This window comes from Xyrauchen texanus, chromosome 28, assembly GCF_025860055.1.
Source record: "Xyrauchen texanus isolate HMW12.3.18 chromosome 28, RBS_HiC_50CHRs, whole genome shotgun sequence".
In the NCBI taxonomy this organism is placed as follows: domain Eukaryota; kingdom Metazoa; phylum Chordata; class Actinopteri; order Cypriniformes; family Catostomidae; genus Xyrauchen; species Xyrauchen texanus.
Window position 1 is genome coordinate 33,789,343 of NC_068303.1, and position 27,297 is coordinate 33,816,639.

The 27,297-nt window shown below is 39.2% G+C and overlaps 1 protein-coding gene across 1 annotated transcript; it reads left to right on the forward strand.

Annotated features, from left to right (window-relative positions):
- Positions 1–504: 504 nt before the first annotated feature.
- On the forward strand, positions 505–26,728 carry ints7 (integrator complex subunit 7). Its single transcript, XM_052095843.1, has 20 exons — positions 505–721; positions 2,449–2,578; positions 3,168–3,314; positions 5,571–5,708; positions 8,018–8,064; positions 8,157–8,356; positions 13,842–13,964; positions 15,532–15,649; positions 15,953–16,087; positions 17,280–17,377; positions 17,491–17,730; positions 19,223–19,360; positions 19,490–19,696; positions 20,494–20,688; positions 20,824–20,927; positions 21,263–21,331; positions 22,901–23,033; positions 23,195–23,293; positions 23,415–23,600; positions 26,190–26,728. Exons 1-20 carry the CDS (start codon positions 628–630, stop codon positions 26,484–26,486), a joined length of 2,898 nt encoding a protein of 965 aa, XP_051951803.1. The 5' UTR covers positions 505–627; the 3' UTR covers positions 26,487–26,728.
- Positions 26,729–27,297: the final 569 nt, after the last annotated feature.

The following is a 27,297-nucleotide window of genomic DNA, read 5'->3' on the forward strand; positions in this document are numbered from 1 at the left end:
TACATTTGACATTGCTATTTCATGAAGAAACAACATGGAAGTAAACTATAGCAAGTGTAACACATGAACAGTATGATGTCATTTGGGTGTATATTGAAATTATGTAAGTTCTGCCTCTGACTTAGCATGTCTGAGAAATTAAGGGTCATGTCTGAGGGTTTAATTTAAAACGTATAGTTATTTATATATAAAAAAATTGTTTTTGTAAGATTATTTTGTCTGGCAAATGTTATGTATTAATGTGACTATGTACAAATACCTTTTGTTACCATTTTTTTTATTGTTATTTTTTTAATTATTATTTGCATATTACATAAAAAGAACAGTTAGCACCGGTTACCACTACCATTGATGACATCCTCACACATGACAAATCAGAGCAAATTCCGACACACTCCTCTACGCCCTCTTTAGTACTGGGGCGTTTTCGCTTTCTGGCAGTTTATTTCAGTTCACGGGAAAGCCGACGTAACGTCCTGCTGGCGCGTGTCACGTGACCTGCATTGCTGCCGGGTCACCCACTTCAAACTTCGTGAACCAACGTCCTATTTAATCTAACAAAAATCTTTAATATAACAACAGTTTAGTGCTCTAGATTGTTTGCCGTCTACAGCGTAATAATAAAGAATGTCGCTGTCTGCGGCGCGCTCGTTTTTGTCGGAGGCTGCGTATGGCGAACAGGAGCTGGATGCGAATTCAGCGCTGATGGAACTTGACAAAGGTGCAACACGCGTTTGTGTTTACTATATACGCACTTGTGCTTTTATGAGTAATTCAGACACACTTTAAATGTTACCTGTTTATCCGATAAAGCAATTATTTGTTAAATTACAGTCAGACACAATGAAATGCACTGCCTGGCCAAAAAAGTAACATACTTTAATATTTCGTTGGACCGCCTTTATCTTTGATGGCGGGGCGCATTTGTCCTGCATTGTTTCGACAACATTATGCAACATCACAACATTTATTTCCGTCCAGAGTTGCATTAATGTTTGGACGAGATCTTTGTATTGATGACAGGAGAGTCGAACCAGTCCGTGTCAGTCGTCTCCAGCATATCCCAAAGACTTTCAATGGGGTTAAGGTCAGGACTCTGTGGTGTCCAACTCATGTGTGAAAATGATTCCTCATGCTCCCTGAACCATTTGTACATTGTGCTCTTACACAATTTGAGCCCGATGAATCTTGCCATTGTCATCCTGGAATATGCCCGTGCTGTCAGGGTTGAAAAAAAAATAACTGATGCTTTAATCTGGTTATTCAGTACATTCAGGTATATATTACTTTTTTACTGCTGCATAACGTTGCTGAGTCTAGACCTGAACAATGGAAGCAACCCCAGATCATAACACTGCCTCCAGAGGCTTGTACAGTGGGCACTATGCATGATGGTTCATCACTTCATGTGCTTCTCTTCTTACCCTGAGGCACCCATCACTTTGAAATAGGGTAAATCTGGACTCATCATACCACAACACCTTTTACCATTGCTCCATTTACATTTATGCATTTGGCAGACGCTTTTATCCAAAGCGACTTACAGAGCCCTTATTACAGGGACAATCCCCCTGGAGCAACCTGGAGTTAAGTGCCTTGCTCAAGGACACAATGGTGGTGGCTGTGGGGCTTGAACCAGCATCCTTCTGATTACCAGATTACCAGTTATGTGCTTTAGACCACTACACCACCACTACACTACTTTTTTTTTGGTTCGTTGTTCAAGCCCAAAAGGGTTTTCAAGCGGGGAGGATCACCAAACTAGATCGTGCTGCCTTGAAGCTCAGGGCACCCCCGGGCAGTCAAGGACCCCTGGGCATTGGCCCGGTCGGTAATCCGTCTCTGGTCCCAGTCCTGTAAATTCTAGTCGCATTGTGCATGTAGAAATGCTCTTACTTTCACTATTAAACATAGCCGTGATTTCTACTGTTGATTTTTTTACTATGTGACTTCACCTAGCGTTCTAGTGATCTCTGATCACGATCATTAAATATTTTTTCTTCTGCAAAGCTGATGGTACACCACTATCCATCCATGTTTTAATAATGCGTTGAATAGTTCTTAACCCAACTCCAGTGATTTCAGCAATCCCCTTAGTTGTTTTCTTTGCTTGATGCAGGACAATAATATGCCCTTTCTGAAACACAGTAACATATTTTCCACGAGCAAAGGATATGTCTTCTGACATGGTTGTTTAAGAAATGAGAAGCTACACACTGTATCATTTAGGGTTAAAAGAATTGTTGCCACCTGAATCCTATTAATCACAGCAACAATGATCCAATTATAGGCTCTTAAGTATCTGCTTATTTAAATCCAAACGGCAACTTTTGATTTCATTTTTTTGCACAGGTAGTGTATTAACACGTGCTGTTATTGTTAAGAAAATAGGCAACATTTACACATTAACAGACATATTCATTCTTCTATTACTTGCCACAACTGAAGGTTTGAGGTCTTGCAAGGTGGGGGAACAATGTGAAGCTGTAGTCCTCTTTCCCAAACTCTTTCAGAAGTATCCCTTCCCCATCCTCATCAATTCTGCCTTCCTGAAACTGGCAGATATTTTTAGGCTTGGGTAAGTATGAACTTGAACTCGCCTGTGCTCAATCTGTAGTTTAGTGTGCTCACGACACAATTACTTTTTTTATGTACACATTGTAAGGACATATAAAACAGTGTTTGATATGATCTGAACAGTTCAGTTGTGAATTTTGTATCTGGTACGTTATGTTCCTCTTGCTCATTTGCCAAACAAATTGAAAAATATGATGGAAAATAGAAAGCAATCAAATAACAAGATTTAGGGCAGCTGTAATAAGTCAAATATATTGTCTTTAGAAAAATCACACCTGTGACAATCTATGTTGCTAAGATTGCCTTGTTATTTGGGATTAAGATGGATAATCATTAAATGGCTTATTTTAAAACCAATGTCCTATTTGACTTTATAATGTGCTCTCTAGAACTCCATCACTGAAGTTCTTATGAAGTTGATGGCATTTAACTGATTTCATTATGTACATTAATGTCTTATTGAGTTTAAACAGAGATTATAAATTGGATATCACATGTCTTTGTTAGCATCAAATGTACCTGGTATTTTAATTTCAGAATTGTACAAAATGAAACGTGCTTTATCTATGAATTCAAATCTTTCACATCAGGAACAACTTTCTGCGGCTCTGTGTGCTGAAGGTCACTCAGCTGAGTGAGAAACACCTGGAGAAGATTCTGAACGTGGATGAGTTTGTCAAAAGAGTTTTTTCTGTCATCCATAGCAATGATCCTGTTGCCAGAGCCATAACCCTCAGGTACAAATCCATTCACTGGCTTTTCTTCATCTATGCCAATGGTTCTCAAACTTTTACAGTGTGAGGCCACCCTTGTGTATGGGACATGTCTTTGTGACACCCATGGAGACAAAATGAGCCCCCTCCATCTATTATGATTTTATCTTTTTTTAAAAGAAAAGCAAGTAAGAAATATCCAAAAACCCTTGTTATTAATGACACCTGTGGCCATTAAGTGAACTGCAGCCAGCTACCTGTTGCTCGTGCTCGCAGGTACATCGACCAAAACAATTATGTAACGTACAAAGAGACTTAACGTTATTCACCAGCATCATGCTGACAGATGAGGTAGCATAATTATAATTACACAGTTATGATTGTTTTACTACAAACTTTGAGAATTCATATTATATTTTATAGTTATATTATATTAGGGATGCACCGAAATTTCGGCCGCCGAAAAGTTTCGACCGAAAATGGCACAAAGAGAAAAAAGGCAGAAAATATGAGCCGAAAATATATACCTCCTCGCCCCGCCCATCAGTGCTCTGATTTCACTCTGGATCGATCTAGCCCTTATCACGGCGCTACCAAACAAAGGCCGATCATGTCAGCAGTGTGGAAATTCTTCAAAGTTTCTGATAAGGACATCAAATTTGCGATCTGCAGTGTTTATTCAGCAGAACTTTCAAGATATTTATATACAGAGTACAGCAAGAGATTCTACAGGAAAGCACCCCGATCCACAGCAATGCCACAACTAGCGCAGCTACACCACAACTTGAAACGTATCTAGCTGAACTACGCCAGAAGCGACAATCCCCTTGACTACGGTCGCATAAACTAAGACCGCTTTCCTTTGCTTGCACGGATTGCGCACAGGTATTTATCTGCCCAAGCACCAGCACAGAGAGTGAGAGACTGTTCAGTGCAGCATCTCATGTTCTTGATGAGCTTTCTGACAGGAGAGACTGTCAGAACGTTTAGCAACTTTTGTTCTTGAAGAGAAACCTGTCACTTGTACTTAAATAGAAAGCGGTCCAATTTGATGTGTATAGCAATTACATTACACTTGTTCTTCACTCGAGGATACATCTGTCGTTTACAGTTGAGGTTGGATTTAGTTCAGTTACTGCTGTTTTGCTCTGTTGTTTTGCACAATAATTTTCACTTAAAGTGTACATACGTTTACATAAACAGAATAGAGCACTGATCTATATATATAATTATATATTATAGTTTTATATAGATCAGTGGAATAGAATTGTACAAAATGTGTTCTGCCTTTTTGTTTTAATTAAAATTACTGTTGCATATTTAAACTTTTTGAAAGTTGCTAGCCAAGTTCATTACTTGACTGTTGTTGTGCATATAATAGTTTTCTAAAACTTTACATTATTTGGATAATTGTTAATAAAATCTGTAAAATTAGATTTTTACAGAACTGAATGAAGAATAATATTTAATAATGTTTTAATATATTTTTTGTCCAATATTGGTGTGTTACTTTCAATAAAAGTGTGATTTTATTTTATTGGTTTGTAGTTTTTCAATTCAGATTCATTAAATTCATGAAATTAATGAAAAAGTATAATGTTAATACAATTATACACAAAAATATATATATTTTTTTTCTTAAATGGGTAAAAAAAAAAAAAAAAAGTAAGTTTCGGTTTTCGGCCAAGTGCATCCTGGATTTTCGGTTTCGGCCCAGAATTTTAATTTCGGTGCATCCCTATATTATATATATATATATTATAGTGTAGGAGTCTGTGTTGTGCTGGGAGCCAGCCGTTTGCTGGATTCCATCTCTAAGATAACGTTTACCTAGTGTTGCAGACTGTTGTCGCTGTTGAATAGTGCAAGAGAAGCACTGAGGCAAGCCTCTCGGGAGTGCACATAAACGTCACATCCGTTGAATTTTCATGGCAAAAGCGACCCACTCCCTTCGTAAGAAAATCAGTCTACCGGCTTTAATCGGCAACTTGGGAAGACCAGGAAGGACTAGTTTTTTAAGTTGTATTACAAGCCGTTCACACATTGGCAAAAAAGGCGAATATTACATAAAAATGTTTACATATTGCACCGTTAAATTGTATTTTTAAATATACATTATATGAAAAAGATAATTTCTTACAGGGTGCCTACAGATATTTATATTTTATTTCTGTTATTCCCAATTTTTCTGTCATAGACCATCTCTCAAAAACATGCTTTGAGAGAATGATCTGGTTGTAGACACTGATGTCAATGTACATGTCTTCTGCATTTTGATAGGATGTTGGGAAGCCTCGCCTCCATTATACCAGAGAGGAAAAATGCCCATCACAGCATCCGTCAAAGTCTGGACTCTCATGATAATGTTGAAGTTGAGGCGGCCATTTTTGCAGCTGCTAGTTTCTCATCACACTCAAAGTAAGTACAGTCTGATGGTGATACACTGAAATACTTTGATAAACAGGGGCTTCATTTTACCTTTTAAACTAATAACTTTTGTATTAGCAGTAGTGGCCAACCGATCTATTGGAGAGGCTGGTAAATCATCTGATATTCTGAGTTTTTTAATTATTGCATCAGGTGATTAAATTTTCCCTTTTGGCCGATTTGTTTCTTAAGGCCGCGAGGGCGCAGAGAATGGCCTGCTTGAATGTGAAGTGTCTGAGACATATGAACGACCAATCACAGTTGTTTTCTTTTAACGTGCCATAATGTTACTACAATAATAGACCTCAATTAAACGGTCCGCATATCAGATAGACGCGCAGAAGATCATAATTTTAAAGTGCTCACGTGTTTCACTCTCCCTCCTCAACAGTTTCCTGTTATTTTTAAATTTCTTGTCTAATGATAAAAAGGTAAATATCATACTTCTATCATGTACCATCTGCAAATATGCGGATGTCTCATTTAAACGGATGTTCACGAAAGCCTGTCAGTCACACATCTAATAATGTGTTCCTCTGAATCGTGTATTCTATCAGCCTGAATCAAAATGTCAAGATCAAAAGTTCCAGTGGATGTATTTTAAGGCCTACCTTCAAACTCAGTGCCTCTTTGCCTGACATCATGTTAAAATCAAAAGAAATTAGCCAAGACCACAGAAAAAAATTGTGGACCTACACAAGTCTGGTTCATCCTTTGGAACAATTTCCAAACGCCTGAATGTTCATCTGTATAAACAATAGTACGCCAGTATAAACACCATGGGACCACGCAGCCATCATAACATTCAGGAAGATGAACCTAGAGATGAACTTGGTTTGGTGCAAAAAGTGCAAATCAATCCCAGTACAACAGCAAAGAACCTTGTAAAGATGCTGTAGGAAACAGACAAGTATCTATATCCACATTAAAACAAGTCCTATATCGACATAACCTGAAAGGCTGCTTGGCAAGCAAGAAGCCACTACTCCAAAACTGCCATAAAAATGCCAGACTACAGTTTGCAAGTGCACATGAGGGCAAATATCTTACTTTTTGGAGAAATGTCCTCTGGGCTAATGAAACAAATATTGAACTGTTGGGCCATAATGACCATCGTTATGTTTGGAGGAAAAAGGGTGAGGCTTGCAAGCCGAAGAACACCATCCCATCCGTGAAGCATGGGGGTGGCAGCATCATGTTGTGGGGGTGCTTTGCTGCTGGAGGATAGATGTCACCATGCGGAAGGAAAATTATGTGGATATATTGAAGCAACAAATCATGACATCAGCCAGGAAGTTAAAGTTCAGTCGCAAATGGGTCTTCCAAATGGACAATGACTCCAAGCATACCACCAAAGTTGTGGCAAAATGGCTTGAGGACAACAAAGTCAAGGTATTGGAGGGGCCATCACAAAGTCCTGACCTCAATCCCATAGAATATGTGTGGGCAGAACTGAAAAAGCCTGTGCGAGCAAGGAGGCCTACAAACCTGGCTTGGAATGGGCCAAAATTCCAGCAACTTATTGTGAGAAGCTTGTGGAAGGCTATCCAAAATGTTTGATCCAAATTAAACAATTTTAAGGCAAGTGTATGTAAACTTCTGGTCCACTGGGATTGTGTTGAAAGAAATAAAAGCTGAAATAAATCATTCTCTCTACTATTACTATTCTGACATTTCACATTCTTAAAATTAAATGGTGATCCTAACTGACCTAAGTCAAGGAATGTTTTCTATGATTAAATGTCAGGAATTGTGAAAAACAGAGTTTAAATGTATCTGGATAAGGTAAACTTCTGACTTCAACTGTATATACAACTGGTTTGTTTCGGTCTTTTGTGAGAAAATGTGATTACTAATGCGCACATACCATCCATGGTTGCTGGACTACTGTGTGCATTGTTATTTCCTTCTACCTAATATATTAGCAATTTCTTAATTTGCAAGTAAATCCCCCCCAGATTAAAATGTATAGGCTCACTGTTCTTCTCACTTGAAAAATATCACAGAAATAAAGGTTCATCTAACAAGCAGTTTGTCTGTCCATACTTGAATTCAAAACTGCTGTGCGATGTGACAATCACAGCCAATCGGAATATATTTGGCGTTTAATGTGCAGTTATAAGTAGCAGGGTTTTAGACCAATTACATTTTACAGTGGATGGTTAAGACAAAAATGTATTAATGTGAAAGATGGCTTTTATCGATCATCGTCTGGTTAGGTCACAGTGTTATAAATTAGTTAGAGTGTCAGTGTTCCACCAATCTGATAATCTGGTTTTGTGCCTCATTTGTTTTTACAGAGATTTTGCTGCAGGAGTTTGCAACAAAATTAGTGACATGATTCAAGGTATGTTATTCTCGTAATTATAATTCTCGTTTTAAAAACAAAACAAATTATCATCATCTGCTGATCAACACTGTGTGTGTGTTTCTCTGAAGGACTGGACACTCCAGTGGATCTGAAGCTAAAGTTGATTCCTATGCTGCAGCATATGCACCATGATGCCAGTTTGGCATCCTGCAGCAGGGAGTTACTTCAGGAGCTGGTGTCCTCCTACCCCTCCACACCCATGCTCATCGTCACCCTGCACACCTTCACCCAGCTGGCCACCTCCTCACTCGTCGATATCCCAGAGCAGGTCAGACCGTGTCCATTTTTAATGGCTGTAGCCCTTTGAATTAAAGGCTGTCAATATTTGATCTGCCCTTTGTTATTGTTTATAGTGATGTCTCATTTTAGCTTTTTAAAAATGTACAAATTCCCTGTATTATATCAATAAATATGATGTTTTGAAATTGCATATGAAATATAATATATTCATTTTGAAGTTATCATATTTATTCATATATTGTTTTATGTTTATTGTTTATATGAATAAAATGTATTTACATTACTATGTAGAAAAAGCTACTAAACTTTGGAAAGCTCAGGGGCAGCAAAACTGGATCCGTGTAGCCTCGAGGGCCGCACTCTTCATATTTATAGTAATTCTTATAATGCTGTATACAGTTGTGGCCCCCTGGGTAAATATATTATAAAGAAGGCTATGTCTTAATTGTTTATCCTTTTGATCTTTCATTCAAAATACTTTAATTTAAGTAAACTTAAATTAAAGTTTAAGATGAGGAGGGGGGGTATCATAATTAAATATTTTCCCAAACATGTTTGCCACAATTATTGGCACCCCTAGTAATTCTAAGGAGTAAAATATATCTGAAGTATATTCCCATTCATATTTTACATTTTTAGTACACCTGGGTGACAAGGAACATGAAATTGTTCAGCCATGACTTCCTGTTTACAGGGGTATAAATATGAGGTAACACTCAAGCCAAATTCCCATAGTCATCTATCACAATGGGGATGAGGAAAGAATAAAGATATGATGTGTGGCAATAGGTTTTTGAGCTTCACAAAATGGGAAGTGGCTATAAGAATATAGCTAAAGCATTGATAATGCCCATTTCCAGCATCAGGGCAATAATTAAGCAGTTCCAATCAACTGGTGATGTTAAAAATAGGCCTGGAAGAAGAGGATTTTTGTCGAGTGGATTGTTCGAGTGGCCAAAAATTACCAAGGATTGCAGCAGGAGAATTCATTCTCAGAATTAAGTTGGGTCTTGGGGTCAGAAAGTCTCTAAATAACTACAATCAGACATCACCTACATCACAACAAGTTAGTTGTTTTTGGAGGGTTTCAAGAAAAAAGACTCTGCTCTCATCCAACAACAAACTCGAGCGTCTTCAGTTTGTCAGACACTACTGGAACTTCAAATGGGACTGAGTTCTTTGTTCAGATTAAACAAAAATAGAGCTTTTTTGGCAGCAAACACCAGAGATGGGTTTGGCACACACAGAGAGGTATCCTTATGGAAAAATATGCTTACGGGTAAATATAGTGGTGGATCTTTAATGTAGTGGGGCTGTTTTTATACCAGAGGTCCTGGACATCTTGTTCGGATACATGGCATCATGGACTTTATCAAATACCAACAGATAAAAAAGTCAAAACCTGACTGCCTCTGCCAGAAAGCTTAAAATGGGCCCTGGTTGGAACTTCCAGCAGGACAATGATCCAAAACACACATCAATATCAACACAAAAATGGTTCACTGATCACAAAATCAAGGTTCTGCCATGGCCATCCCAGAACCCTGACCTGGTCCACATAGAAAACCTGTGGTGTGAACTGAATAGGAGAATCCACCAGTGTGGACCTCGGAATTTAAATAATCTGGAGAGATTCTGTATGGAGAAATGGTCTCAGATCCCTTGCCATGTGTTCTCCAAAAAAGGGGCGTAGATTCCAGGGGTTATAACTCCCCCTATAATCAAAACAAGCAAGGACAACCTCAACCTGTAGGCAAGTTCTTAATTATTTCACCAAGCTCCTCCAAGGGTATCTCAGAATCGAGAGAATTGTTTTGCTCAGTCATCAGTTTAGCAGTTTCTAATGGTCACACAATGTTTCTAATATCCTCATCAGTAGAAGGAGTGGAACTATAGAGATCAAGATTGAATTCTTTAAAAACATTATTAGTATCAATGGCTGAGGTAAATATTTCACCACCAGCAGATTTCACAGATGGAATGGAAGAAAAAGACTCTCTCTGCTTAATATATCTAGCCAAAAGCTTCCCTACTTTGTCTTGCCCTGAATAGCCAGAACTCCACCTTCCGTGACAAAATAGTATTATATCTGTTTTTCAATCGAGTACATTTTCTGAGGCCATCAGATGACATTCGGTGCTTCAGCTCTGCCTCAGCACTTTTAATATTCCTTTCCAACTCCATGAGTTCTAGTGCTTTAGATTTTTTGATAAATGAGGCATACTGTATGATCCAACCTATAAGAACAGCCTAAAGTGCCTCCCAAGTCACACACACACACACGGAGGATACTGAGGATCAGTTGGTCTCAGAATAAACATTGATTTCAGCCCCTAACTTTTGTTGAAATTCAGGATTTTGCACAAGGGATACATTAAAGCGCCAACTATATGATTTATTTTTCTCCGTATGTGACAACACCTCTGAACTCGCCAGGGTGTGAAGATGTTTCCAATTGAGCAATCGACAACAGATGAAATGAGGGAGTTGGATACAAATAATAATCTATTCTAGAATAAATCTTATAGACTGATGGAAAAAATGTGTAGTCCATACCAGATGGGTTCAAAAGATTTTTACACATCCTGTGAAGTGTCAGTGTTGCTCTAGGGGGCTTACACACTTTTGCTTCACTATGATCAATGACTGAGTTCATCAAAAGATTAAAGTCTCCACCCAATATTATATCAAGAGGGGTGCCAGTGGCTTGCAGCATCCCTTCAAGATCTGTAAAACCACTCTGATTGTCAATGTTAGGTGCGTAAGTATTAGCCAAAATCAACCTTCGCCCTTGAATTTCTGCTAAAACAATAATGAATCTTCCTAATTTATCTTTAATATGTTTGAGACATTTGAATTGTAGATGTTTACTTATCAGTGTAATGACTCCCTGCTCTTACTTGAGCCAGCACTAAAGAAAACATGTCCACCACATAAATTCCCAAATGTTTCAGCTTTCTGTGGGGAAAGATGCATTTCTTGAAGAAACACCATATCATATTTCTTACGTTTAAGAAAATAAACAACCTTTTTATGGGGTGCCCCAGCCCATTCACATTCCACTTGGAGAGAGACAATCCACTGATTAACATTTGACATTTTTACATATCAGAAAAAATGGATTGTGTGTCAAAAATACAATTATAAAGACCACATATCACATTGGTGCAACAATCAACCCCCAAACTTTCTCCAGAACAAAACAAACAGAAAAGGAAACGTGTGAGCTTTAACCCCATGCACGACAGTGGCAACCGGCATTCATCCCAATCAAACGGTCCATGTACGCCTACAAGAGCTCCCGTGACAAATTTGCTGTCAGATTGCTCAAGTCCGGTGTTTCTATACAACAATTTGTAAAACAGAATTACACAACAGATGTCGATTCATCCACTGAACTGTCTCAAAGGTGTGTGCCGCTAGTGGAACCAGCACAAAAAAAAGAAATGGGCCGCAACAAATATTCCACAAAACCAACTCCAGCCTACGCAAGGCATAACCACCCAAAACGAGCAGATTCATCCACAAGCTGTTCTGACAAAATAATTCTACACAAAACAAACTCCAGCCACTAGGCGGAACCAGCACAAAACGAAATGAAAAAGGCGCCCAGTTTCCTCGAACAGTCAAGTGAATCTTCACTGAGTCAGGTCCACTTGGCAGCAACATGAAAATCACCAAATTACTTACTCGATTGTCTTTATGTAGGGCAATGCTTGCTGTGGGCATGTAAATTCTCTACGGCCATCCTTAGTATCTTGTGGCATGGATGTATGGTCATGTATCGGTTTGCGGGAGAGGGAGACCGGTAAGGCTCGTCACCTGTGTCGTAATTATCTCTGAAACCTACACTATATAGACAAAAGTATTGGGACACCTACACATTACACCTACAGGAGCTTTTATGACATCCAATTCTAAATCCATAGGCATTAATATCCACTCTTCCTCTCTTCTGGGAAGGATTTCTATAAGATTTTGGAGTGTGTCTGTTGGAATTTTTGCCCATTCTTCCAGAAGTGCATTGGTCAGGCACTGATGTTGGATGAGTTGGCACAATGCAGTCAGGTAGGAAACATTCTCCTGGCATTCGCCCAACCCTGACCAGATAGAAATCCATTAGACTGCCAGATAGAAAAGCGTGATTCGTCACTCCACAGAACACGTTTCCACTTTCCACGAGTCCAGTGGTGGCGTGCTTTACACCATTCCATCCGACGCTTGGCATTGTGCTTGATGTAAGGCTTGCATACAGCTGTTTGACCATGGAAACCCATGCCATGAAGCTCCTGGCGCATAGTTTTTGTGCTGATGTTAATGCCAGATGAGGTCTGGAACTCTGCAGTTATTGAGTCAGCAGAGCGTTGGCGACTTTTACGCACTATGCGCCTCAGCACTTGGCGACCCCGCTCTGTAACATGGCTAGGTGCTTGATTTTATACACCTGTGGCAATGGGAATGAATGAAACCTGAATTCAGTGATTAAGATGTGTGGCCCAATACTTTTGTCCATATAGTGTATCTCTCATTATAGGGATGGCGGAAAATCCTGAAATCCTCTCCAGAGCGTCAAGGAGAGGAGAGAGTGACCAGCAAGCCCAGCACCACAATCTGAGAGAGTGCTTTCATTTATTTAGAAAAATATTTATTTGTTTGAAGGTTACGGTCAATTTTGTGAAGCTGAACATTAAAAAACTGACCTTAAACCTGCTTCATTGTCTCCTGACTCCTCCATTGCCCACAAACTTAAGATCCTTTTACATATCTATTCTCAGTTTTGCTGGAAACATCAGAGCAAAAGCGACCTTCCGTTAATGTAAGATTTTCTTGCATTCCCTGAATCGTTCACGTTTCTCTCTTGTCGATTCTGCACACCCGGTCTCTTATCAGGCTAATTAAGCCTCCGAGAGGGATAAAGGCCAACTGCGGAAGGTGGTGCGACAGAGAGAGGTTGTTTACGGGCAGCTGCTCCGTCATGTGTGTGTTTTTGTCTTTTAAGTTTATCATTAAAACTGTTATTTATATTGTCAAGCCGGTTCTCGCCGCCTCCTCTCCACTGAACTGCTTTACACTCAGCCTTCCTTATGCTCAGGAATTCCAACAATTCAGACGTTGTTTTGTCGATTACAATTCTCCAAATCCTTCAGTTTTTCCCCAAATGCCTTCCAAATCTCCCTTAATCGCAAGTGGATTAGTAGCTAATTCCCTCTCCGATGACTGCTAGTTCTTTTTAAAACTGACACCGCGCGAGACACTGAAAAAAACATTTGATGCGCAACGGTCAAAGACCTCCACCTAGAACGTTTACATAGAAAAACATTTAAAAATCAGTGTACAAAAGCAAATTTGGTGTTAACGGCCCCTATGCTGCAAAAGAGGGATAGCCCAACACATTCTCTCCTTCACTGATCTATTGCTGTTCTTTTGTCAAGAGCAAAGTTCCTCATGTTTGTTTCCTCTCAGTATTTCTCCAGTATTTACTCATGTTTTTTTTGTTTTTTTTTCACTTGTAGATTCATCTGCTTCTGCAGTACTTGAAGGAAGACCCCAGAAAAGCAGTGAAAAGACTCACCATTCAGGACCTCAAGCTCTTGGCTAAAAAAGCTCCTCATCTGTGGACCAGAAAGAACATACAGGTTAGAGAATTGGCACGAGACAGCTGATTAATTTTTAACTACACCATATAGAGTTAAGTTCACGCAAGTTTCTGCATCCCTTGCAGAATCTGAAAGGAGTTTAGCATTTTTAAATATAAGAGAGGTCATTAAAAAATGTATTTCCTGCCCAGAAGAAATAACAGCTATTTAGTATATTACACAAGACATAATAATATCTGAATTTACACAAATTCAGTAGTTTACACATGCACAACTTTAACAAGAAGAAACAAATAATATTAAGAACCAAGGTTATATCAACTTTTAAATGGCACATTTTGTGTAAATTCAGTAAATATCTTCATCAGGACAGTATTAAATTAAACACATTTTGCAATTGTTATGATCCCTTGCCATTTTTATTTATTTTTAGTTCTAAACATCTGGCAGATTCTGCAAGCAGTATCACACTTTTTAGTGCAACTATTTATCTTTTGCATAATAGAGGTACCTGTGAATGTGTGTCCAAAACCTCACACTTCTTCTGCACTATTCTACGTCAATTTGCACTGTAAGTAGTGAAAGTGGTAGGTTCACTGAAAAAGCAACAAAAGTAGTTTGGATGATGCACTTCTTTACACACTCAGCGCTCGCAGCTTGGCATAAGTAGCGTTAGGGGCAGAGTTACCTGGCTGCAATGCTAGTTTGTCTAAACAATCATTCATAACGGAGAATGTTGCAAGTAGCGAAACTTAAGTGAAGACAGCACCTTACAAATGTGAGATAAATGATTTACCTTGTATGTGGTAGTGTTGTCAAAAGTACCGGTACTTCGGCACCAAGTCGATACTAAAATAAAAAAGATGTAACGATACAGTGTTTCTGTAGTACAGAGCACCAACTCTGTCCGTTACCAGCACGAAGTATGTCTGACACATGACAGCTTACTCCTTTTACACTGAAATTAACAATTAATCCAAGTGACATGTCCTAGTGTGATTTATTAAACCTCTGAAGGCTCTGAATTAGCATGGATGAGGTGGTTGCATTCTTTATATGAATGTGTAAATCCGACCACTCATACTTACTGACTCCTACAGACATTCAGAAACATTCACGTTGTTTGTGATGACAAAGCAGAGCACTAATCCACCATGAATCATGCAGCACATGTAAACTATATCATTGTATAATTAAATTGCAGCATTTGCGCTTTAATCTCAGTTCAGCTTTATTTATATTGCATTTAAAACAACATAGTTGACCAAAGTGCTTCACAGTAATACATTTAAAACATAACATTTCAAAATTGCCACATATACAAGTACGTTTTTTGAGATGCAAGTTTTGAACACTAACGAGCTAACGGTAGCAGCAACACATCACATGCGTTTCAAACTTAACTTCCTTTAGCTGTTAAATGGCAAATGCAATCCCAAGTGTTTCGTTTCGGATGATACTACACTTTTAAAATGAATAAACTACATGGCTGAGTGCATAGTGTTTATTGTAAGTGCATTGTGTATAGCGCGTCATTTGGGACAAAGCTTTAGCGTTTGGGGTTAATTGTCATGGGTTTGCTGTGTGTGTGTGTGTGTGTGTGTAGATGCTTTGCGAGTGTGCTCACAGCACCCCGTACAACAGTCTGAAACTGGGCATGCTGTCCGTTCTCTCCACACTGTCTGGTACCATCGCTATTAAACAGTACTTCTTCACTAATACAGGTACAATCCAACTTATTAAATATGCAAAACTATTTCTTTCTATGTTGACACTTTTAAAAATAATTATGCAAGTGTGCTAGAGATTTCATATGGTCACATTACATTTTTAGTGCATTCACAAAATGTAGTTTGGGCAAATATACTCTGGGCGATCTGATCACAAGTGGGCTGCACAAAAAGCAGGGGTAAACTATGTTTATGTTTTGTTATCAGATCACTCAACTAAATCTCAGAAATGCATTTGATCATGGCGTGTTTGTAGTGTAAACTGAGTGAGTTTTACTGGCTTATCTCTCTGGATAGGTGAGCCATCTCCGGCACCTCGTCACACCGATCTGGTGAAGCTTGCTCAGGAGTGCTGTTACCATAGTAACCTGGCAGTTGCAGCCCATGGAATCACGGTGCTGACCAGTATCACCGTTTCCTGTCCAGAGAAAGGTTTGTTTCTCAACTAAAACTTTTATTTTATTTTGTGTACTTATGCTGGGAGCTCTAGTTTCGTGACCGCCCTAGGCGCAGTGCTACACGTATCCTGTTTTTAGTAAGAGCACTAATTCTAAGCGATATTTTAATGTAAGTTGGTGTGGGTGGGAGTGCTTGCTCTATCTGTGGGTGTCTGCACGCAAACAATGGGTTTATCGTATGTTAATGAAGTGGCACAATTTGCTATTTTCCTGAGAATTAAGTAATTGCGCTAAGACGTCTGAGAACCGTGTCTATTCTCGCTGCAAAGTTTAAAATCAGTTCCTGCATTTACAGTTTGGGGATTCCACCAGAAGAGGATATCAAAGAGCTACCGATCACTTTTAATACTAGCAATTATTTGTTTGTCAGATTAATAGTAATAATTGTATTTTGCATAGTGCCTTTCCAAAGCTTAAGAGTGCTGTACAGAAATTAAGCAAAGCATTAAACAGAGAATCATATATACATTACAAAACAATGAACAATAGGAGAGCAGCAGTTCCTCAAGCAACCTGTAACACTGTCAGGACCGCAGGTGAGAGACAGACCAGAGCAAACAGTCACAGAGAGGCCGATAGAGATTACATATAACACATAACGTCGCTGCCCGGAGCAGCCCAGCCGACAATACATTCACAGAGAAGGGGATTCGGTAGTATTTTACCTCTCAAAGACCATAGCACTAGAACGATGGCAGACAAAACGGGAGAGAGTTCAAAGCAAGGAGGTAGTTATTGTGCCAAAGAACCCAAGACACAAATGATCCATATTTTTATTCTTCTAATGCATTGCCCATTTACACTACCAAATTCTTATGAATGGGCTTTCTTCATTTAAAGCAACGTTTCTTGACAGGGATGGAATCTACGTAAAATATGATGCATATGGTGCAAAACCAGAGAAGAAACTCTGAAATAAATAGAACTTGATCCAGCCAGTTAGCGCTTTGCATGCCTGATTTCGCCAACCCACTTGTGCCTAGACTTAGCGCTACTTGCACGAAAATATCAAAACTTCATGACCATGCTCACATATGACATATCGCATAGCACTGTGCTTAAAGTATGGCATTCTTAAAATAGGGCTCTGAGTTGTATGGACTGAAATTGAGTATTTGAACAACAAATGACTTGAGATTCTTTTTTTAATTGAAATATTTTTTCAGAGGTTATTCAGCTGGAACAAGACACAGTCATGGGGATGGAGTCTCTAATTCTGCTCTGTAGCCAAGATGACAGAAAGACTGCACAGGCAACACTTAAAGTGAGTGTTAACAGCCCAAAACCCTCAGTGGACCATTTGGGACTCCTTCACTTCCATTTATGTGTAACAAAGGACATTTTTAACTCTTGAACTGTTAACTCATTCTAACGCAGACGGCCCTCACCTCTTTGGTGAAGATGTTAAAGAGCTGTCCTCATCTGAGTCAGAGCTCTGTTGAGCTTCTGCTGGGGCAGCTGCACTGCGCGTGTGACTCTGCGCGGGTGCACATGTGTCAGGCTCTGTCCGCTATCGCTATGCAGCAACCAGTGCTGGCAGAGGGAATGCTGGGGGACTTGCTGGACCTCTTCAGGGTGGCAAGTCACAGAGCATCAGAGAAACAGCAAGAGCTTCTGGTAAGCAACTACAGAAAACATTTGAGATTATTTGATGATAATCCAAAGTAAAAACAAAACAAAACCTAAAGTGAAACTTCTGTAATTTACTGACCCTCATATTGTTCCAAACATGTGTGCAGTAATTTCTTTCTGTGGAGTACTAAAGTTTAATTTATGAGTCTTTACATTGCCCTTTCATACAACAGCAGTTCGTGGTGACCACATTCATCAAGCTTCAAAATGGACAAAAAAACCACCATAAAAGTAGTCCATACAACTTGCACTTACACTATATAGATTAAATTACCATGACGTCACATTGCAGTCAACCGTGCTTCCGGTTTCTTCAGAGCAGCAGCTTTCAGTGGAGAATATGAGTAGCGCTGCCATTTGAATAATCTTTTAAGCATTGTATAATGTAATGATGTTAATAGAAGTTATTATAAATAGATATCTAGGTTTACATTGAAAAATATATGTAGGTTCCTTCTGAACTATCGGCTAAACGGGTTTCTACTTGGTTCAATTGGCCTTTGTGATTATGTTGGATATGTAACCGGTGTCTGGATACACATCCTCACACTCTTAACACACTTCTAAAAACAGAGAAATGCGGCACATCAGACATGCAATATGCATCAATTATTGGTCCACATACAGTAAATAATCATATTAGACTTATTCAATGTATAAACTAAATAGCAAACAATTTAGACTGAAGTTACTTTCTCCATTAAAAATAAATGCAAAGAAATAATTTAGAAGTACAATATCCCTTATAAACAGCTAATACGCAGTGCGGGATCGGAGACACGGTCCAGTCCATCCCTATATATCTTCTATGCTGATCTTGTTCATATAAGATCATCGTTGGATAATTTTTGACCTCATATCTGTTAAAGTAGTTGCACTTTGGAAATTAAAAACAGCCGTTTGCAATCGGAGTTTGTGCAAATGCTCTATGAAAAGTTCAGATCTACCAACAGCAGCTGCCGGGCAAATGGGTCTTGTTGGAGCAAATGTGATGATAAAGACGGTGGCCCATGAAATATCATAATTTATGTCAAATCCTGAGGATCTTCTGATCCTGATGAAAATTTAAAGAAGCCAAAATGACCTTTATCTTTTAAAATAAAAAAATGTTAACCACCAAAACAGCATTTTGAGCATTTTCAGCTCAATTTAAAAGAAGCACCCATTGTAAGCAGTTCTTTTCTTGGGTGCCAAAAGAACCTGGAGGTGTCGCCATTGAGCATTTGTTTGTAAACAGTAAATTAATCTATCCTAAGTAGTCAGAAGCCATACAATAGTAGACAGCAATTTAAGTCATTATTCACTGATAATCTTCTCCAGCAGCGAAGCTAGCCTTTAGAACGATGTACAGATTTTTCTAAGTAAGGATAAGAAAGTTCTCCTTATAACAGCATATGGGTTTGGATTGACATGAGGGTAAGTTAAAAATGACAGAATTTTCATATCCTGTTCCTTCAATCTCATCACTTTTACCCAGGTTTCTTTGGCAACAGTATTGTTTGTGGCCAGTCAGGCCTCACTCTCGGCTGAAGTTAAGACTGTAATCAGGCAGCAGTTAGAGAATGTGGCCAATGGCTGGACCGTGTACTGCATTGCTAGACAGGCATCCCGCATGGTAAGCTACTCTATATGACACCGATATTTCTTGGCAGTTTTCTTTAGATTCATCAAGATAGTCTAGTAGCTGATGGAACTGGCACAACAACCCCTTTCCAATGCTCTGCAATTTGGGATTTGTCCACAGGGCTGCCATGGTTTTTCCAGGGAGTTGTACCAGAGCCTTCGTACCCGTGTTGCCTCAGAGCACTTCTACTTCTGGCTGAACAGTCTGATGGAGTTCTCTCAGGCGGAGCAGTGCCTCAGCGGCCTGACAGATGGAGACTACAGCGCAGCCATGAGCGCCATCTCTGAATCTCTCAAATCCTACCAGAAGGGAATTGCGTCTCTCACGGTCAGAATTTGATCAATTTTGTTCGGTCAGATCCCTGGGTGATGTCTTTTAGCAGACATTTACAGTTTTTCCACATTGCAAAATCTAGGGGAAGAATTCACTAAGAATCGTGGCCTCTGATGGCATCATTCATTTGCACTTGCTTTGTGCCACAATTCACAAACTATATGCAAGTATGAGAACATAGACGCAATCGCTTGTCCGCCACACTTTAGCTTTAAAGGCGCAGCCACATTTACCTTCGCACAGCGAAATTCTGCAGCCAATATACATTCATCTCCATAGGAATCTCCGCAATTGAGAATTTCTCGTGATGTACTTCCAGTAGTGAAGATTTTTTTCCTTGCAGATTTCACATGGAGTTAAAGTTCAAGGTGAACTTTGACAGCTGAATTCGCTGTGTTGACCAATAGAAAGTTGTTTGGTTTGAGAGTGACATCCGTGTGGGCGGTGCTTCGTACACGGCTACACTGAATATTCACAATGGACAATGGTATCATTTTAGCAGCGAGTTTCTTTTAAACCTCACTCTTCCAAATAATAAAGTGCAGTACTGAAAAAGTCTGCTTGGCAATAGTTTTTTATTGGTTTCACGCATGCTCAACAGCCCCACACCGCCTTCTCCCACTGAATTTTTTCGTGCAAATGTAAATGTGACCGCTCCTTAAAGCAGATTCCAGAAAATAAAAGCTAATTTACATTCGTCCATTTTTCTCTGTTTGGTTATTTTCTTATTAATGCACAAAACCCTTTCAGTGTTAAATCTGTGACTGACAATAATCATATTCTGCCTTCAGGCAGCCAGTACTCCACTGAGTCCTTTGACGTTTCAATGCGAGTTTGTGAAGCTGCGTATAGACACTCTTCAGGCCCTGTCTCAGCTCATCTGCACCTGCAACAGTCTGAAGACCAGCCCACCTCCTGCCATCGCCGCTACTATTGCTTTGTCCTCAGGGAGCGACCTGCAGCGCTGCGGACGCATTTCAACACAGGTGCATAAACACACATTGCATCTTTTTAAATGTTTCTGCATAGCATCAGTGTTTTGTTTTTCAAATTCATTTCCCAGGTTTATTTGAGGGTAGTGTTGATAAAGATGACAGTGGATGTTTTTTGGATTTGCACAGATGAAAGTATCCATGGATGAATTTAGAAGTCTGGCAGCTCGCTATGCTGACCTGTATCAGGCTTCGTTTGATGCCGACTACGCCACCCTCCGTAATGTTGAATTGTATCCTTTTTTTTTCACTTGGAGGAAAGCAGGTGTATGGCTTATGACAACATGTCCATGTTTGTCTGTATTCAATCTTGAGATATTTAATGAAAATAGTGACCTATTCCCCAATACTGTTCTGTGAAGACAAGCTCATCACCTTGAATGAACTCGTTCTTCTCAGAAGTTGTTTGGTTTTCTTACCATCTCTTTGGTCTATTCTATCTTTTCAGTAATGTACATTTCACTCAGTTTCAGACATAAAAAGTCTCTTTACCTATTGCTTCGACAAACTTAATATAGACTAAATATTTCAAGAAATCTGCGAAGTACTTTCCTTATGACATTGTCAGACAACAGCAAAGCTGCTTGCTCGTATCTTATGTCATTGAGGCTTTAATACTTGATCCGCACACTGCCAGGTAAGAGTAAAAAGGAACGTTTGCCACTTTCACTTACAGCCATGAAACTAGCTTGAACATTTGATATTACTTAAAGGGACAGTTCACCCAAAACATTATTTTTTCATTTATTCACCCTTTATTTCTTCTGACTTTATTTCTTCTGCTGAATACAATTGAAGATTTTTCAAATGGTAAATGGTACCAATATCTGCACATAGATAGCGCCTTTTTAACCTTAACTTTTTAACCTTAATTCAAAGCGCTTTACACTGTGACACATTCACCCATTCACACACCAATGGCGGCAGAGCTGCCATGCAATGTGCTAGCCTGCCATTGGGAGCAACTTGGGGTTCAGTGTCTTGCCCAAGGACACTTCAGCATGTGGAGTCATGTGGGCCGAGATTCATACCACCAATCCTGTGATTAGTGGCCGACCCGCTCAACCAACTGAGCCACAGCAGCCCCCAAAGAATATCTCAGCTCTGTAGATCCATATAAGTGTATGGTGGCCAGAACTTTGAAGGTCCTAAAAGCATAAAAAGGCAGCATAAAAGTAATCAATATGACTTTAGTGGTTAAATCCATGTCTTCAGAAGTGATCCGATAAAGGCCCGGATATACTTAATACAAAATCGAAGAATGAACAGGTGTGAAATCGTTTAGAACAAAATCTGGCCAAACAGAAGATGATTTTGCGTTCGTTTTGGTGGTTCGTTACAGCTCGCCTGGGCAAACTTTTAGGAAAACTTTTAACAAGCTGCTAAACACCTTACTGCCATTGGTCCATGTCATCGGCAGGTCTGCCCTGGACTTCCACAATATGAACACACCAGCGTGCAGAGTTACTAGCGAGCTGGTGCAAATTTACCTAAATCCTTACGATCGTTCATGAAGAGACATTTTCCAAGAACGTATCGTGCTTTTTTTCTTTATAATTTTCTTTTTATACTTCTATGGAAATATTTTGGGCCTTAAGTATGTGTGTGAGAAACAGATAAATATTGATGGCCTTTTTCACTATAAACCTCCACTTTCACTTCCAAATTCTTTTTGTTTTTGGCAGGGTGGAGAATGTATAGTTTAAAAGGATATAAATATTGATCTGTTTCTCACCCACACCTATCATATCTCTTCTAAAGTTATAGGTTTAACCACTGGAGTCTTATGGATTACTTTTATGCTGCCTTTGTTCTATTTGGACCTTCAAAGTTCTCGCCACCATTCACTTGCTTTGTATGGACCTACAGAGCTGAGATATTCTTCTAAAAATCTTTGTGTTTAGCAGATAAAAGAAAGTCACACATCTGGGATGGCATGAGGGTGATTAAATGATGAGAGAATTTTCATTTTTACCTGAACTATCCCTTTAAGTATTTTATTGTTAATTATGCTTATCGCATTTTAAATTAATTCATGTGTAGACTAGATTCAAACATAGTTTTGTAGATTATTCTAGCCATGGGTGTCAGATTTATTTGACTTTATAAACCGTTGCTGGTGTTCACTGATCAAGGTTTAACAGAAATGTTCAGATCGTCAAACGCTTGTATGATAGATAATAGACTTCACATGTCATTGCCACAGTTTCCAGGAGTTTGGCACACATGGATCAGTTCTTGCAAAGAGCGAGTATGAGCTGAGAATGCTGGATGTGTTCAGTCACGTCCTGGAGGAAGTGGAAAACTTAAGCAGGAAGCATCCTCCTGTCTCTTACCTGGTAATTGAATTGAAAGCCATTTGTTATCATTTCTTTACTTGTCTGCAATCTGTTTGGATTCTCTGAAAAACATTGCTGGATATTTATTTTTATTTTATATTTTTAAAAATGTTTGCATTCACATGAATGCATAAATTGATTTAAAATTTCCTTTTTTTAAGCACACTGGCTGTCTCTGTGATGCAGTCATAGCCCTTTTGAAGGTGCCACTATCAATCCAGAGATATTTTTTCCAAAAGCTCCAGTCCACCAGTATTAAAGTAAGTCAACTGTTAGGATATATCAGTATACTATGCATGGCTTTGCAAGAATTTGTAACTTGAATGAAGACTAGCGTATGTCTCTATGCATTTTCAGAAATGTATTATATTTTTGTTCTAGCTTGCTCTCTCCCCATCACCACGTTCACCAAATGAGCCAATTCCAGTACAGAACAACCAGCAGTTGACTTTAAAGGTGGAGGGAGTGGTGCAGCATGGCTCCACTCCAGGATTGTTCCGGAAGATTCATGCTGTCTGCCTTAAAGCGAGTTCAACTTTACAGACAAAATCAGGATCCGATTTTAAGGTGAGTTCAACTAACAGTCCAAGAGACAAGTACTCATTTTGTTCTTTTGGTGCACCAATCAAGAAATTTAAGGCCGATATGGATCAGAGATTTATTTTTAAAACTGTTCACAAAATGGTGCTTGGATCAGGGCTGTATTAATGCACAGGCTTACGAGGGGGCCCGCGGCAGCAGGGGCGGGGCCCCGAACTCTCAAGGGGGGGCCCAGTCGCAGCGTCCTCCACTGTATTCTCCCCCGTCAATGTTCTCGTGAAGGCGTGCATGTAAACATGTTCAGAGGGAGACACTGTTGTGTAAACAGAGAATGTGTGCAACGGTTAAACCAGTCCGTGTAGCCCATGGTGATTCGTTGTGAAGTTTCCTCCTCCAAACCACCAAAATGGACCACCAATTATGTGTAATTTTGTGCGTGCTGAAATGTAAAAAAAGATCGGCCCTGAATCTAGGCACGATAGTGGCCGATCGGTGCATCCATATTTTGTTTGTTTGAATCACTTATGGAAAATCCAAAGGGCTTAAAGGATGGTTCAGCCAAAACTGAAATTTATTTTATCATTTTACTCCCCTCCTATCATTCCCAACCCATTTGACTTTGTTCTGTGATACGCAAAAAGAGAGTTTCTGGACAATGTCCTGGTCAGTGTTCTCCATGCAAAAGCAACAAATGGTGATTGGAGAACACCATAAAAGTAGTCTGCAAGACTCGCACATTTATATAAGTCTTCTGAAGTCATACAGTGACTTTATGTGAGGATCAGCAAAATTACAGTTTTTACTTATTTTGGAGAAAAAATACAAGTCAAAAGTAACCTTAGAAGCCTCATTATTATCTTTTCTTCTTAAAGATAACTACACTGTGTGCACAGTTATTTGGCAAATTGTATTCCTCAGGATAAATTTTATTGTTGAAGAAACACAATGATCTCAGTCAATTCAAAATGTTATTGAACCACAAACCTGAATGTTTAACTAAGGAAAGGTGAGTTTTGTCTTTCATAGGGGCATATTGAAGTGTGCACAATTATTAGGCAACTAAATTAAAAAAATAATTTCTCCCAACTCAATTGTTAATTCTCAATTCTTAAATAACAATTTTGGCCTTTCCAAAATATTCAGTGACCTATATGGCCACTCTTCAGTAACTGCCATGAGCCTTCCATCCATTGAGTCTGTCAGTTTCTTGAACTGTTCATGATCAACTTTCACTGAAGCAGCAACCACAGTCTCCCAAATGCTGTTTAAAGAGGTGTATTGTCTTCCCTCACTGTAAATATCACGTTTGAGAAGGGCCCACAAGTTCTCAATAGGATTTAAGTCAGTCGAGGAAGGGGGCAAAATCATTATTTGGGCATCTTTGAGGCCCTTACTGGCAAGACAAGCAGTGGAGTGCTTGTATTCATGTGATGGAGCATTGTCCTGCATAAAGATCATGGCCTTCTTGAATGCTGAGGAATTCTTCCTGTACCACTGCTTGAAGAAAGTACTTTCCAGAAACTGGCAGTTGGTAACAGGAGTTGAGTTCCAGTCCATCTTTAACTCGAAAATTTCCAACTACCTCATCCTTAATGATAGCAGCCCACACCAGTACCCCTCCTCCACCTTGTTGGTGCCTGACTCGAAGTGGTGCCTTGTGTCCATTATTGATCCAGTCACGGGCCTATCCATCTGGTCCATCAAGAATCACGCTCATTTCATATGTCCATAAAACCTTTGAAAAATCTGTCTTCAGGCAAAGGTGCTTCAATAAAATATTGAGCAAAGGCTTTGAATACTTATGTGATTTTTTTTATTTTATTTTTTTATACATTTGCAAAGATTTCAAACAAACTTCTTTCACGTTGTCATTATGGGGTATTGTTTGTAGAATTTTGAGGGAAATAATGAATTTAATAAATTTTGGAATAAGGCTGTAACGTAATGTGGAAAAAGTGAAGTGCTGTGAATACTTTCCGGATGCACTGTAGCAAGCAAGGTGGCTGGAGTAGTATAGGCTCTAGCACAGAAGGAAGAGTCTGACGTAACAATTTTCTGATGGAGCCACATTGAGAGCCCCAGTATCTTTGGGATTTTACCACATTTTTAGTCTCTCACTATTGGCTTATAATAAAATGGGATGCAAAAGTGAATTGATTTTATTAATGGACCTTCCTATCTCTATGATAGGATACATTTTTAAAACTTGTAGTATTGCTCCAAAATCATTGGCAAAAATTGCCCCGCCCCCCTCCCTCTACAAAATAATGAATTGATCACTAAATATTGATCCAGGGCATTTCGTTTTTGGCTCTTATCATCATCATTTGTTTATCTTCAGAAAAGTTTTTACAAAATCTGAAATTTCAGCCAGGGAAGTTTCTGAAATGTGGTTGATTTTTACATGGAATAATCTGTGGGAAAATGATAGTTCGAGGCACTTCATTCAGTACAAACATTAAAAAGCCTCGGTTTATAATAAACTAAAGACTTTTTAATGTTTGCACTAGAAGTTCCTTGAAATTCAATGTTTCAAAGTTTTAAACACTGTTTTAGGGATCACAGTCATTAAGATTCCTGTGCAGTACTCATGTTTTCACTTCTGCATGATTCTAGATTCCTCTTGATTCCAAGACGAATGAGATTGAACAGAAGGTGGAGCCTCATAATGATTACTTCAGCACCCAATTCCTTCTGAACTTCTCTATCCTGGGCACCCACATTGTCTCTGTGGAGGCTTCACTTGTAGACACCAGTGGGATTGAATGGAAGACGGGACCAAAAACCACTGTATCAGTAAAGTCCCTGGAAGACCCTTACTCCCAGCAGCTGCGCCATCAGTTGCAGCAGCAGCAGCAGACTGGACCTCCACCAGGCCCATCCGTGAGGAACATCTGTGCCCGGTTTCAGTGACCTCCGATCCTCATGAACTACTAACTGGCTATATACTGCTATTCATGTTATTTCCTTGATGCTAGTCTCCGACATTAGGATGATAAGTGTAATGAGGACACACTGTATTCTAATAGAGCTGCAATGGTAAATGTTTGGTTGCATTTGTCATAAGACATTTGATTGTGAAGACACATGGCAAGTAACTGCCTCCTCCACTGCTATGCCCATTTATTTTCAAACCATAATAAACCAATCCCTGCACAAACATTACAGCTCTGTTCTTGGTGTGATAACCTATCATACTAATATACTTTTAAACTGTACATTATTTCTTAAGTAAATACTAATTGTCAGGACCCAGAAGCTGGATTGTCAATTGAATGAACCTGGAAACATGAAACTAAATATTAAAAAATTGTAGGCCCGATTTCACAGACAGGGCTTGGATTAAGCCAGGAGTAGGTCTTAATGTGTACTAGTTAAACTTGGACATTTTAAGTAGCTTTCATGAACGTGACTTAAATTTGCCTTAGTTATTCTGAGACTATGGAGTCTTGGAGTAAGTCAAGATAGGTTAAATCAGGTTAAGTATATGAGCACATGCTGTTGGTTTAATTGTGCTCATAAAATCCCAGAATTGAATATAAAACACCATTACTGGTGTGAATCTTGAGACAAAATAATGGCAGAGGCAAAAATAATTATTTCAAAAATCTTTAGTGAGTGCCTTTTAATGGCCAAAAATTCCTTCTCCACAGTGTTGTACTTGGTCTCTCTCATAGAGAGCCTCTGACTAATGTACAGCACTGGCCGTTCCTCCCCCTCCACC